The sequence below is a fragment of the Equus asinus genome, chromosome 15 (genome assembly GCF_041296235.1).
Source record: "Equus asinus isolate D_3611 breed Donkey chromosome 15, EquAss-T2T_v2, whole genome shotgun sequence".
Lineage (NCBI taxonomy): Eukaryota > Metazoa > Chordata > Mammalia > Perissodactyla > Equidae > Equus > Equus asinus.
The window spans coordinates 7400900-7414866 of NC_091804.1; the positions used below are offsets into that span (position 1 = coordinate 7400900).

At 52.2% G+C, this 13967-nt stretch overlaps 2 protein-coding genes across 5 annotated transcripts in view; one reads left to right on the plus strand and one right to left on the minus strand.

The window, feature by feature from the left end:
- RRBP1 (ribosome binding protein 1) overlaps positions 1-4509 on the plus strand; it is a 62127-nt gene extending 57618 nt beyond the window's left edge. For 3 of the 4 annotated variants that reach the window (XM_044747908.2, XM_070485529.1, XM_070485528.1), the window contains 5 exons: positions 1444-1551; positions 2365-2448; positions 2702-2800; positions 3320-3463; positions 3940-4509. In XM_044747908.2, coding sequence (XP_044603843.1) covers positions 1444-1551; positions 2365-2448; positions 2702-2800; positions 3320-3463; positions 3940-3978 — 474 coding nt within the window. In that variant the 3' untranslated portion in view covers positions 3979-4509. The remainder of the gene's footprint in view (positions 1-1443; positions 1552-2364; positions 2449-2701; positions 2801-3319; positions 3464-3939) is intronic. The other variant, XM_070485530.1, reaches the window with a different exon arrangement.
- A 4781-nt stretch (positions 4510-9290) lies between these two features.
- Positions 9291-13967, minus strand: part of DSTN (destrin, actin depolymerizing factor) — a 37145-nt gene continuing 32468 nt past the window's right edge. The window contains exons 3-4 of the mRNA XM_044748264.2: positions 12568-12644; positions 9291-10498 (exon numbers count right to left, since the gene is read on the minus strand). Of these exons, the coding sequence (XP_044604199.2) occupies positions 10389-10498; positions 12568-12644 (187 nt within the window). The 3' untranslated portion in view covers positions 9291-10388. The remainder of the gene's footprint in view (positions 10499-12567; positions 12645-13967) is intronic.

A 13967-nucleotide genomic window follows, 5' to 3' on the forward strand; every position in this document is an offset into this window, starting at 1 on the left:
GCACCTGGCCGCCATGTGGCTCTCAGCACACACCTCACTGTTTGTGGGACTCGATCTTTTCTCCCCTCAGCGGGGGCTTGGACCAGTCCAGTCAGACCCACAGGCCTGCGCCCTGCCCGACCGTACCTGGGGCCCTGTTCACCGTGTGTGAAGCTCCCTGCCGTGCGGGTGGCCCCCGGGCCTGCCTGGTTTTCGGCCTTAGTGTGCTATCTGAGTCCTTGCTCCTTGGCAGGGTCAGCCCAGCCTTACAGAGGTGACACCGTCAGTCCCAGTACCAGCTTCGGGGCCGGGGCTGCAAGCAGCAGCCTGAAAGATCACAGACGTGCTCTGTTTGATCTGCACAGTCTTTTTTTAAATCTTGAATTCATTGTCAGCTTGTAGAAATTGGGAGACTTTGAGTACAGATGTACACATCTAGTTTTCTGTGAGGAGACCCGAGGTCTGGTCTGTGGGGCTGGCATTCACACACAGCCACACTCCCGACTCTGGGTACCGCCGCTGGTAATTCGGGCCTTATCCAGGATCGCGCAGTGGAGGGTGGGGACTGCCTGGCCGAGTCGCTGCCTGAGCCCGAGGGCCACTCACGGAGGCCGTTGCCTAAGCTGGGCTGGGGGACCGGCCGCGGGAGCGTGGCGCAGGCTGGAGGCCTGAGCGCCCCCAAGTTTCTCGTCCTTGCTGAACTGCACAGTTTGGCCTCCACCGTGGGGGGCTCTTGGGAGGGAGGGAAGCATGGGGGTCCCTCAGAGCAGCACCTCTTTGGTGGGGGCCAAGACCACCCGTGTTCCCTGGGGAGCTCATGCTAAGGGCGCCCTCAGACTCCCTGACTGGAAGCTTTCCCCCAGCTTCATGGGACACTGCTGCCCCCAGATCTGAGGTTCAGTGGGCTGGGGAACTGGGGGAGACAGGTTGTGTCATTCGCCCCCAGCAATGGAGATCACGGGTGGGCATACCTTATTAGGCCGGAGTGGCATCACATAATCTTTTCTAGACCCCGACAAGGGCTCTGAACAGTGAGTGTGTCATGGAGGAGGAATCTGGGCAGGGCACAATGTCTGCGGAGAGCCCCTTGGTGCCTGGCACTTCCTCTGGGATCCCGTAGCTCTGTGCGCTTCATCCGTCGGGTTCCCGGCTCCCGGGAGGGCTCTGCTGGCTGGCCTTGGGGCAACACATGGGTCTCCGTGTCGGGCCAGCCTGGGCCCCTCGTTGGCCCTGAGGCCTTGGTTTGGCTCAGGGGAGGAGGGGTCGTGGCGCCGGCCCCCCTGTTCTAGTGAACCTGCATGGGGACTCTGACACAAGTCATGGCTACCAAACCAGGTGCCCCTTGGGGACTGTGGCTGCCGAGAGCCTCTGTGGCCCCCCCACCCCGAGGATCTGTGTATGCACGCAGGCGCGGCGAGTGTGCTCCTGGCGGGGTACTTGCACGAACCCCCCTCCCTGTTTCAGGTCAGGCAGCAGTTGAGTGAGATGAAGAGCCACGTAGAGGATGGTGACGTGGCTGGGTCCCGGGCTGCCCCCTCAGAGGCCCCCCCAGCAGAGCAGGACCCCGTCGAGGTTAGGGCGGTGAGCCGGGCCCCAGATGTCTGTCACTAACCTCCCTGTGGGTCCCCTCCATCCCATTGGAGCGCCAGGATGGCGGGACTGTTCTGGATGAAGAGCAGCTCCTTGTGGCCTCCACTGCCCTCCTTCCCCCCTGGCTCTCCCCAGGCGGCAGTCACCCAGGTTCTGAGGAAGCCGCAGGGCATAGGAAAGGACAGGGAAGGCAAGGCAGCCAGGCAGGGGGGTATCAGGGGCTTGATCCTAACAGCGTGTGTGAGAGGGGCTGGGAGAGGGATGCGGGGCAGCCGGGCCTGCAGTTAGGGGTCCGACCTCCCACTGTGGCCCTTGCTGGGATACCACTAGCAGGCCGCGCCTGCTCTGCTCTCTAGGTGTGTGACCCAGTAACTGCCACTGAGAGCCCTCGCCAGGAGGCAGGGGTGTGTCACCAGAGGAGCAGTGGCGGGGCTGCTGGGTGGGGATGCTGCTATGGGGCCGGGGGGGCTTGCACGGTGGCTCTGAGGCCCCCTTGTCCTGTGGGTCTCACTGACAGTGCCAGAGGTTAGCAGAGATTGCGTCAGCATCTCTTTTCAGCCACCAGCTTCTGTGCTGGAGGCTGAGACACTGTCTCCCAGGGGGCCTCTGGAAACCACTCAGTCAGCTGGCCAGTGACAGAAGCCACCCCAGCTAGCCAGAGGCAGGGAAGGGCCAGGGGAGCACCAGAAGCAGCTAGAAGGTGGAGCCCCCAGGTCTCAGCGTGCCCGGGAGCCCGGGCTCCCAGGAGGGTCCTCCACCAGGTTCCCAAAGTGTGTTTGCGGTGTCACCCCACAGCTGAAAACGCAGTTGGAGCGGACAGAAGCCAGCCTGGAGGATGAACAGACACGGAGGCAGAAGCTTACAGCCGAGTTCCAGGAGGTCAGGCCCTGCCCGTGGAGGCTTCCGTGCCTCAGGGGTGGTGGGGGGTGTGGCCAGGCCGGTGGGCGCTGGTCTACAGGCTGCCTCAGGACCCGTGGGCCGCCCAGCCTCATACCTCCCAAGGGCGTGTGGCTGCGCAGCGGGTCCCCTGCCTCCTGTGCACGGGCTTGAACTGTCGTCCTGGGTACCCTCCCGTCCCCAAGTGGGCTTGCCAGGTTCGTGCCCCCTGATCCCGCTGCCTCTCTCTGCCAAGGCTCAGAGCTCGGCGTGCCAGCTGCAGGAGGAGTTGGAGAAGCTCCGCAGCACCGGCCCCCTCGGGGCTTCAGCAGCAGAGGAGGCCACAGAGCTGAAGGTAGGGGGGGCCTGCTCCAGGGCTAGGAAGGGAGAGCCCACCCCACTGGTCGGCAGCACTGTGGTGGGAGCAGGGGACGAGTCATCCAGAGGCCTGTCGAGCAGGGCCAGCCTGATTTGATTGGGGGAGGTCCCTAGACCTCCAGTGTCACATATGGCAGCCACTAGTCAGTGTGGCTCTTTAAATTTAAATAAACTTTGAAGTTCAGTTCCCTGGTCACCCCAGCCACTGTGTGTGCTCAGCAGCCACCACGTGTGTCCAGTGGCTGCTGTGTTGAACAGGGTGCGTGAGAACGTTCCCACTGTCACAGGAAGCTCTGCGGGCAGCGCTGGTAGACAGGACACAGCCCGAACAGTAATGCAGGCTTCAGCTCCCACCGTCACTGCCCTTTTCTGGGTAACTGGGAGATGCCCTCAGGGGCTCCCAGTGTCCAGGGCATCGGGCCCCATGGGCATAGTCAGGTGGCCTTCCTGCTGCCTGTCCTATGAACGCTGATCCCTTCAATCCTCTGACCCACAGGAGAGACTAGAAAAAGAGAAGAAGTTGACAAGTGACCTGGGACGTGCTGCCACCAAACTACAGGAGCTTTTAAAGACGACCCAGGAGCAACTAGCGAAGGAGAAAGACACAGTGAAGAAATTGCAGGAACAGCTGGACAAAACAGTGAGTGTCTGGCTATGGCAGGGCCACTGGCCTTTGCTCGGCCCCACTGGAGGTGGGTGCTGCCCCAAGCAGGGGGCGCTGGGAGCCAGGGCTCCTGGGGGTGGGAGGTGGTGGGGACAGAGACTGCTGAAAGCAGGCACCAGGATGTGCGGCCTGCCAGGCCCAGCACCCTCCCTCCTGCGGCTGCCCTCGGTGGAAGTATCCCCCGACCCCCACTGCCAGCCAGGTCCTCCCTCTGCATCCTGCGGGTCCAGGGCCCTTGCCCTCCTCTGCATCCTGCCTGAGGGGTCTCCTCCAGCCCCAGGAGTCAGCTCTGGGTCCCCGGACGTGCTGGGCTGGGTGTTCTCTGAAGGGATTGGAGTGGTGTGGCGGTGTTAATCCAGGGGCGCTGGAGGTCCCTGGGAGTTTGGGGGTAAGTGCCCCACTTGGCTCCTTGGCCCAAGTCCTTTCCTCCCCCCGCACTCCTTTGTTCACAGGAGGACAGTAGCAGCTCAAAGGAGGGCACCTCTGTCTGAGTCTCCTCTGCGGAAAAGAAGTTACTGTTCAACTTACCAAAATGCCTTACACATTCCTTACAAATAAATAAACCAACCAACACAGCATCATCCAGGCCCATCTTCTGGTAGCTCTGAGAAGCCATTAGAGATGAGTCTCTTAGAGCCACAGAAATAGATCTTCAGACCCCCAGTTTGTAAAAGAACCTTTGTCACATTTGATAAACACTATTCCCCAGGACCAGCCCTGGACCACCGCCAAGCAGACGCCAAAGCCCTTATCAGCTCCGTGACAGACCCCGGGCTGTGTGCCGGGGAGGCCGGGACCTCTGGGTATCCATCCATATGTCAATCAGTGCAATTGTGGCCTCTTCCAGGGGGCGGGGTCAGGAGGTGGGCAGACCCGGGGCTGAGTCTCAGGCTGTGGAGCAGCGCGGCGGGTCACGGCCCAGCCAGACAGCAGCCCCTCAGCCCTGGAAGAAGTTGCCAGCGAGAACTGTTGTGTGGCCTCCTGGATGTTAATGCCATTAAAACCAACATTGTCGCCCGGCACTGCGGTCTCATCTGGTCTTCTGCTGGGGTGCCCTACCTGGCTGCTGGGCCCAGGATGAGGAACGAAGAGGGGTTGGCTCCCTGGGAGAGAACAAGTGTGGTTCTTGATTTCTTTGAAGTCAGGGGATCAGCAGCTCCGTCCTGCTTCCCCCCATGCTTTTCCCATGGTGCCAGCTGGGCCCCAGTGCCCACTGGACAGGGTGAGGGAGCAGGGCCCGTGACCCCTGGTGGCCAGATGCACTGGCCACAGTCCCCACCCTCGAGGATCTGACGTTACCTGAGCAGAGCTGTGGGTAGTGAGCTGTTGTGTGAAGTGAGCTGTTGTGTGAAGTGAGCTCTGTGAACAAACAAGGGGGTGTCTGTCCTTCTGGCTGGGGCTTAGACAAACATCCACCGCTCAGGAGTGGTGGGCCAGGGCCCGGGCAGCTCATTGCCTGCACCATGGAAGCAGGGTTTCACTGGTGGGAGCCAGCTCAGTCTTCCCGTGATCCTGAGACCCACCGTGTCCTTGGTGACCCAAGGCCACAGTCCAGGAGAATCTTGGGCCAAGAGGTGTATCAGGGGCATTGTAAGCCATAGGAACTTGGAGCTTAAGCAAAAAATGGATTTAGAGGCTGAGTCACTGACAGCAGGTCCAGCCAGCTGATGCTCCCAGGGAAAGGGAGCCTGGAAGCCCTGCATCTCATGCACCCTTTCACATGGTGGGTCTGACTCCTCTTTGGGGTAGTTGTCATGGGAACGTAAAGACCTTGGGAAGTTTCATGGGGCACGTGTGTCCTCTAGCCTCCTTCACTCCCCACACACATGCACCTGCCACGGGCCACACAGTGCTGCCCTCAGTATGCACGACCCAGAACTGGTCCCGACTTTCAGGGAGTGCCTGGTCTGTGGGCCACCTAACCATGCCATGTGGCACTTGGGTGTTGCCACTCTATTGGGATCAGGGTGCTGGGAATTCTGAGAAGGCTCCCCCTAGATGTGAGCTTAAGCTGGAGTTCTCTGAGCAGGGGAGGGGAGGAAGGGTCAAGGCTGAGGGGACGGCAGGTGCCGAGGTGTGGAGGGGAGTGGAAGGGAGGACGAGAACGCATTGTGGAGCCAGGTTACAAAGGACAAGGGGTCTGGACGGGTGAGACAGGAGCCACTGAGGTTTTAAGTAAGGGGAGAGTACTGTACCTGTTCTGGAACTTTGGAGGAGCTAAACTGGAGAGGGAGCCACGGGATCTGGAGATGGACGCCATGGTTTCTGGCCGCGAGACTGAGGAGGAAGTAACCAGCAACAGCTGACGCCTACCATGTGCCCAGTCCTGTGCTTGGTTCTCACGGGAAGTCTTTCTGTCCCTGGGGGAGGCCAACCACCCCTACAGTTTGCAAAGAATCCCCAGGGAAGTGAAGGTAGCACAGCTGGTAAGAGGGCAGGTTTCAATCCTGCCTCTAACACTTGCCAGTGCTGCAGGCAGCCTGGGGGGGTCAGCTGGAGGGAGTTTTGTTTTGGAGTGTATGGACCCCATAAACAGCGGGCCCTGAGCCCCGCAAACCTGCGGCCCATCACCGTGCACCTCCTGCGTGCCCTGTGCAGTGGGAGCAGGGGCTCAACGCTGGAGGACTGGTGCTGTGCCGGGGGGTCACAACTCATCCTCCCACACACAGTGGCTTTAAACCCGGTCAGTGGTTTGGGGCCCTGGTGAGTTTCCTGGTGGGAAACGGAGGCCAGACCTGTGCCCTGCACTAGGCCTCCAGCATCCGAATCCCCATGTTGGCCTGGGAGCCTGCGCTTCCAATAAGCGCCCCTCGCTCTGCCACACTGCAGAACTGTGAACCCCTGTGCTGGGCAGACGGCCCTCAGAAGGCCCAGGAGTGGCACCCAGATGGGAAGCAGAAGGCCCTGGGGGTGCCAAGCCGCTGCCTTGGGGCCCTACAGGGCCATGACTGCTCCCTGGGTTCTAGCCATGACCCTGCTCCCTCCCCAGACCACCTGGTGGGGCCCACTGTTTCCCTGTGGGGAGGAGGTAAGACAAAGGCAGGTACAGTGCAGGGTCTAGGGCCCCATGGGGATGACCTGGGGCTCCAGAAAATGCCACCTTGGAGATGTCATCCCTGCAGCTCAAGTCCTAAGGGCCCATAATCAGTCCTCCCCACGGTCCCAGCAAGGCCTGAGCAGCTGAGGCCCAGCCAGACCTCCCGGGCCAGCAGAGGGAGCCCAAGTTTGCCAGGCAGCCTGCTGGGCCTTATGTCCGCCTGGCCTTGTCAGCATGCCTGCTCCTGTGCAGGGTTCCATCACCAGGCTTGGGAAGAGCCCTTCAGCAAGACACCGGAGGCAGCAGCCCTCGACAGATTCTAGCACAAGAGGCTGACAGGATCCCTGCTATTCCGTGTTCCTCCACGTGGTACAGACACCCCGGGCCCCTGGCTCACTGGCCTGGCCGTTCCCAGCCCCGTGCTGCAGATGTCGCAGCGCCCCTGCAGCACTAGAGGACTGGCTTTTGTGGTCACTTGGAATGAGGTTCACTGTGGAGGGAGGAATCACCCAAGCTGGGCGAGAGCACTTACTAGAGGGCACTGGCTGGCCTGCCAACAGGAAGCACTGCTGCCCTAGGCCTGGCTTCAGAGGCCACAGCCTGGGCTTGGCCACCAAGAGCAGCGAGGGAGAGTTCTGAGAACACCTAGTCTAAACCCCTCCCCTTTAGAGACTCCTGGAATTGACCTGAAGCTCCAGGGTCACGTGGCCCCTAGACTGTATGTACCTCCAGGCCTTCCTCTGGGTCTCTCTGCTGTGTAATATTTAATAAAATGCACAAGCACCAGGATGCCTGGCCTGTAGGCAGCAAAAAAACATGAATGCCTTCTCTCTGAGCTTCCTTCACGTTTCAGTCTCACAGGACTCAAAGACCAAAAGAACTGTATTGTTTTCCTCCCCTCCTGCCCCAGCTCGAGTCTCATCCCTGGCACTGAACAAGGGCCAACCTTAGAATTCCAGACGTTAGAAATGAACTCGGGGGCCGGCCCGGGGCTCAGTGGTTAAGTTCGCATGGTCTACTTCGGTGGCCCGGGGTTTCGCAGGTTCCGATGCCGGGTGTGGACATGGCAACACTCATCAGGCCATGCTGATGCGGCGTCCCACATGCCACAACCAGAGGCACTCACAACTAGAACATACAACTATGTACTGGGGGGCTTTGGGGAGGAGGAAAAAACAAAAGGATTGGCAACAGATGTTAGCTCAGGTGTCCATCATTAAAAAAAAAAAAAGAAATGAACTCTCCAGTGGTGCAATGGGAATAGCTCACAACCAACCAGAAAACAAGAGACCCAAGTTGTGGTCCCACTTCTGCTGCCTATGAGCTATGTTACCTGAGGCAAGTTACTTGACCTCTCTGGGCTGGCTACTGAGGGTGCTGGCTACAGGCTCTGTAAGTCTCCTCCCCACTGCCCTTCTGGAACCAGGCAGAGCCCAAGGAGAGCCATGGCCCTCCAAGCACTGCTCCAAGTACACAGCTCCTTCCACCAAAAACCCTGACTCCTGAAGCTTCGCCTTCTCCCAGCCATAATGCAATTAATGACCCTGGAGACTATTACAATATTTCAGAAATGCCCCTAATCATAAGGAAGTGATGCGTCCTTGGGTATATCCAGCCTCCGACAGTCCGAAGGGCAATGAACCCGTCACGAAGCAGAAGCTGCACTTCCTCTGTGTGGACCAGCCAGCACTCTGGGCAGTTCTGCAAAAAGAAAACCACTCGACTAAGCCTAATTCTATTATTCACGTCACAGTGTTCACTGTTTTCTCAGAGATTAACATTCTTTGAAATAAACTTCACAGTCAAGCTCTGAATGCCTGTTAGCAGTGGCTTTATTTGCTTCTTTCTCAAGGCAGGAGTACTCACTAGAGGAACCCTCCATCAGCTTTCCACACGCTTTCTGTGCTGTGTTAACACCTGGAGACGTGTCAGTGTGCTGGAAGCAGAGTAGCCCTGCAGTTTTCTTCCTCACCGATGTCAGCTGAGATCTCAAACTCTAATTCTGCATCAGAATTTCCCAGAGTGCTTGTAAGCAGGTTCTTGGGCCCCAACCTCAGGAATCCAATAAGACTCTCTCTCAAAAGCTCCCCTGGGTAGAGACAGAAGTAACTATGAGCATCTCCCTGACTTCTGGAGTAAGAGTGGAGTGTGAGGAGGTGTTTACACTCTATCACATCCCTGCACACTGTGAAATCCTTCCCCTGCAGGCATCTCCACCCACACACACGTGCATGCACACACACCTTCATGGAGTGGTGGTTATCTAAGTAATGCCACAGGTCACAAGCTGAAATCACGGAAATGACTTTCTCCTAAAACTCCTTGACCAAATACCTGGCTCTGTCGAGAGGGCTGATTCTTGAGAGGGCACTCTTGGGCCCACGACACTTCTCAGGAGGCCTGTTAATGCACCATGGCTATGATAAGCACCGCTTGACAGTAGAGGAAACAAGAAATTCAAGATGAAAGAATGACAAGCAGCTTATCAGTAAACCAGTAGCCAGCACTATTTTCTAGACAATTTTGAGATGAGTATTTTGATTAAAGCATAACCTTTTTGCCTCCCAAATAAATCAGAGAGGAGATAAAAGCCTGGCATTTAGATAAACACTTAGAATAAGATTCCCAACATTTACATTCAATCAAGAGGAAGGAGCTGTGACCCTAACTTTAATTGTCCAAAATACCCAAACTTCCATGACTTACCCCCTTATGGAAGGCAAAATCCTTTATCCCTAATTCACACGTGAATAATTACACGAGAGAGAAGTTAAAAATGCTTCCTTTATTACATAAAGCCAATTCTGCTACTTCTAGGTTCAACGGTTTGTGCATCTCTATATTGTTCAAAGTGTTACTATGCTTGTGATATTAAAGACGATCACTTCCAAGTGTCATCAGGTAGTGGCTTCCTGTGGGTGTCATCCATCAGCCTGCTCCCCATTTCACATATAGTCGACAAACCGCTCTAGGAAATTAAAAGTTCTCCCAAGCCCCAGAGTAAACACATACTTCATGTTCTTCCACACTTTATACTGTACCAGAAGCAACCAAGTTCTGAAGGAGACACAAAGATACCACAGGTGTCCCAGCTTGTCAATATACTGCTTTATCATGTTCATTCAAGTGTCTTACAATGGAGCCCTGATTTGAATTATAATTAGTTGTTATAAGATATTGCACATTCTCCTGAGGACACACCACGATTTCCAAGATGCAATGTCACTGTCTCAGAACAGTCTCCTCACGAGCGAGGAGGCGGTCTCCAACTACGTGCTGGAAATAGTGCTTTGCGAGATCAGCGCTGATGAGAAGCGTACACCACGGTGAGGCAAACTCCACCAGACATCTGGGAGGGTGGGAAGACTGCCTGACTTCATCTTACTGTAGTTAGCATATTAGTGCTATTCTGTGTCATGAGGAAAATTATTTTCCATTATTCAGTTTAGCTCAAGAGAGTATAAAGAATTTGGGCCAAAAATTATAACCAGATTATGACCAATTCTCCAAGCAAAAGAAACAAAGTAACTGCTGAGGGTAACAAAGATGCAATAATTGTCTTCATACGGCCTTGTACTGTTTTGTGAACTGCATTATTAAAAATCGTTAGCTTAACAAAAATCTTTACAAGCCAACTCATCAAAACAGGCAGTTGGCCAATAAAAATTTAATTTCACACCAATAGAACTTGAGATTTTAGATTTATTTAGGGCCTTTTGCACATGTTTATAGAATGTTTACTCTAACAGGGACAAGACAGCTCCCCCTCAGTGAGACCCTGGCCTAAACATATTTGCTTTACTTATATAGCAAGAGGGTAACATTGAACATGGAAGCTTTCAATTTGTGGCACTGAATGACGATCTACACAGGGCATCCTTCAAAGGCTACAATTAAGGATCCACCTAGCTTTTCAGCAATACAAGCCCGATTGAGGTCTTCTGGCCCATTTGCTTGACATTCGTGTTTTATGCCTAGGGAGGAAAAATAATTTTATTTAGAATTATGGCAGTAGCTTACCTACTTCTCCAAGATACCAAACTTTTTTGAAAGATTAGCTCTAAGATGGATAGATAAGCTGTAGTATACACAAACAACGGAATACTACATAGTAATGAGAATAAATAATCTGTAACTACATGCATCAAAATGAATGGCTCTCACAAACACAATGCTGACTAAAAGAAGCCAGACATAAAAGCATACATTCTGGATGATTCCATTTGTATAACACAAAATCAGCCAAAGCTACTTTATGATGTTAGAAGCCAGGGTACTGGCTACCCTGTGGGGGGAGGAGTAAGAGCAAGGGGTGTGGGTGAAGGGGGAATGTGTGAGGCTTCTGGGGCGCTGGTCATGAACTCCAGAAACAGCCATTATGTTCGGTTTGTGAAATTTCATTGAGTTCTACAATAACTTATGATCTATGCTTTTCTACAGATACACTGTACTTCAAGAAAAAGTTACAAAGCAGGTCTAGTAATCATTTTTCTTGGTTTTTAAAACATAAGCAAAAATATGAATTCAATGCTTTGATGGCAGTTTAGTCACAATGTCACAATTTAGTAACAATAATACTATACACTCAAGAAATCTATCACGATGAAAACTATGTAAAACGGTTTATTGACTGCTTTCTCAGAAGAATGACATCACCACACTGCAGAATGAGCTCAATCATGAAATTATATACAGTAGCTTCTCTGTAAACAGCTGCTACCCTTTAAACAGCTGCATTGTTTCTGATTTTTCATAATTTTAAAAGACCATTTCTTGAGGTGCTGAAAGCATTGCAGGTCAGCTTTTAGACCACTTAAGAGTGATTAGAAGCCAATGAAGGTTTCACTAGGAAAAAAAGCAACAAGGTGACGGTCTTTAATCTCACCAGATCAAGTCTATGTAGCAATTCCCTGTACTGAAAGCCAGTGCAGACTAGGGATGATGAGAAATCCACTCTGAATCTTTTCGATTACACTGTGGAAGTGTTGAAGCTAAGGAACCACGTTAAAACATCAGTTAACTGTCTGGTGCACACTTCTGGGGGATGGCCCAACATCAGATGAACACATGAAGAACCCGACAAGGCCTGAACTATGCAGCAGCAGGTTTCAGGAAAGGAAGCAAGAATTTTGTTTTCCTAAGTAAAACAAGCTAGGGCAAACCTGTTCTACTACAAGAATATAAAAACCAGTCAGACTAAAACAAACAAAAAAATGAAAGACACATTGGGCCAAGCCCTTGCGACCCTGGCTCGCCCAGCTGTTTGGAACTAGCCATGGCAGGAAGGTGGTGGGGCAACCTCTTCGACTCAGTTCCCACAATCCAGACCAAGCGTCCCATTCTACAGCTGAGAGAATCAAGGCCCAAGGAGGTTAAGCAGTTTTGGCTGAAGTCACACAGCAGTTAGATGACAAGCTTAGCCTTCAGTGCAGGCCTTTGGGCACTTGCCCCATGCTCTTTCCGTCCTACCAAGATCCCCTCCTTGCTGGAGACAGTAAGGATGGTCAGGCCATCTCATCAGGATCCCAATCACCTAGTGGCAAGTCAAATATAACTGGCCAGCTCAAGGAGTGAGGATACCTTCCTTTGGACACAGATGAGTCAGTCACCTAAAATCACAGCATTCCAGAGTGAAGCTAGAGATAAGAGAATCCTTTCGCATTCATGAACAATTCCTTTTTGTAACTTTGTTATATCAACTACATTCAAAGGCAACAGCAAATTTATTCTTTAATATGACCAATGTAAACCAATTAGTCTGCACCTGCTACATAAGAAACTAGGCAGCATCTCAAACTAGTTGAAAACTAGCCTGAACAAGTGATATGCATTCAATGTGGAGAGCACAGGGTTATTAAACATGGGCCACTCACACCCAAAGTGAGCAGCACAAGGCAGAAGACAGGCTAAAGCAGGCTTCAGCCTTCGAGGTTTTTTCTCCAAAGCTCTCTAAAGAAAATAAGGTGCTTCTCAGAAAAGATGTAGCCCCCATTCCAGGGGCTCATCATCTCTCTAAATGTTTGGAACCAAATCTAGACCATACCTTGAAATTTCTTTTTGATTGCATCCTTGGAGCTCGCATAGATCATTTTACTTTTCAGAGGTGCTAGTTCTGGTGCCCTGGAGAGGGAAATGGCAAAAACAAACAAAAAAAATGATTCAGAGAAAGTACAATTTACATTGTGTTAAACATCCCCAGTGATGGGGGAGGGTCCTCAGAATCTCCTGAGAGAGTTTTTCTAACGATTTTTTTTATTTTCCCACCTCCTTGGAGAGAAACTGTTACGGAAGGGTATACATCGAATTACTCAGGCTAAACAAGGTGAAAAAAATAGAGAACCACTGATTAAAAATCAGATTATTGGGCCAGCCCAGTGGTATAGTGGTTAAGTTCACAACCTCCACTTAAGCAGCCTGGGGTTTGCAGGTTCGGATCCTGGGAGCAGACCTAGCACTGCTCGTCAAGCCATGCTGCAGCAGCGTCCCACATTAAGTAGAGGAAGACTGGCACAGATGTCAGCTTGTGCCAATCATCCTCAAGCAAAAGAGGAAGATTGGCAACAGATGTTAGCTCAGGGCTAATCATCCATACAGACCAAAAAACATAAAATTAGATCATCTAACACTGAATAATTCACTGTATTACCCAATTCATTTTCTTTAAAATAATTTTCTTTTTCAATTTTTATCAATAAAGGCTTGAGTTCAGGCTAATAATCATTTTTATGCACGGCTTTTTTAACACTTTCTGGTTGGAAAAAAGTTTCAAAGGACAGAAAAGCACAGAGAATTATCTGTAAATCAAGTATCTACCACCCAGAATTAAGAAATGCTAGCCATTTTAGCACTTTTGCTTCAGACTGTTTTCTATAAAAGAATATATTGCAGGGGCCGGCCCTGTGGCTGAGTGGTTAAGTTCACACGCTCCGCTTCAGGGGCCCAGGGCTTCACCAGTTTTGATCCTGGGTGCGGACATGGCACCACTCATCAGGCCACGTTGAGGTGGCGTCCCACATGCCACAACTAGAAGGACCCACAACTAAAAACATACAACTACGTACTGCGGGGATTTGGGGAGAAAAAGCAATCGGAAAAAAAAAAGAATATATGACAAAGTAAAAGTCCCCTTCTTACCCCTCCTCAGTCCCTGTATTTCCATCTATCCAATAGCAAATTCGGAGCATGAGTACGTGGCTTCCATCTTAGTCTAACATAACAAAAAATGTCACAAGGTTTTCTTTTTTTTAAGCTTAATGGCCATTCAGCAATAATTATGTCTCAATTTACAGTTATTACTATTATCCTGTATTTACAAAATTTTTAGTGCCTCCCTCCTCTTGAATGAATACTAGAAAAAGCATAACATATGCGTCACCACTTTATTCATCAGCAATATTAAACAACAGAAATATTAACAATGAACAAAAAACTCATCCTTCTCCA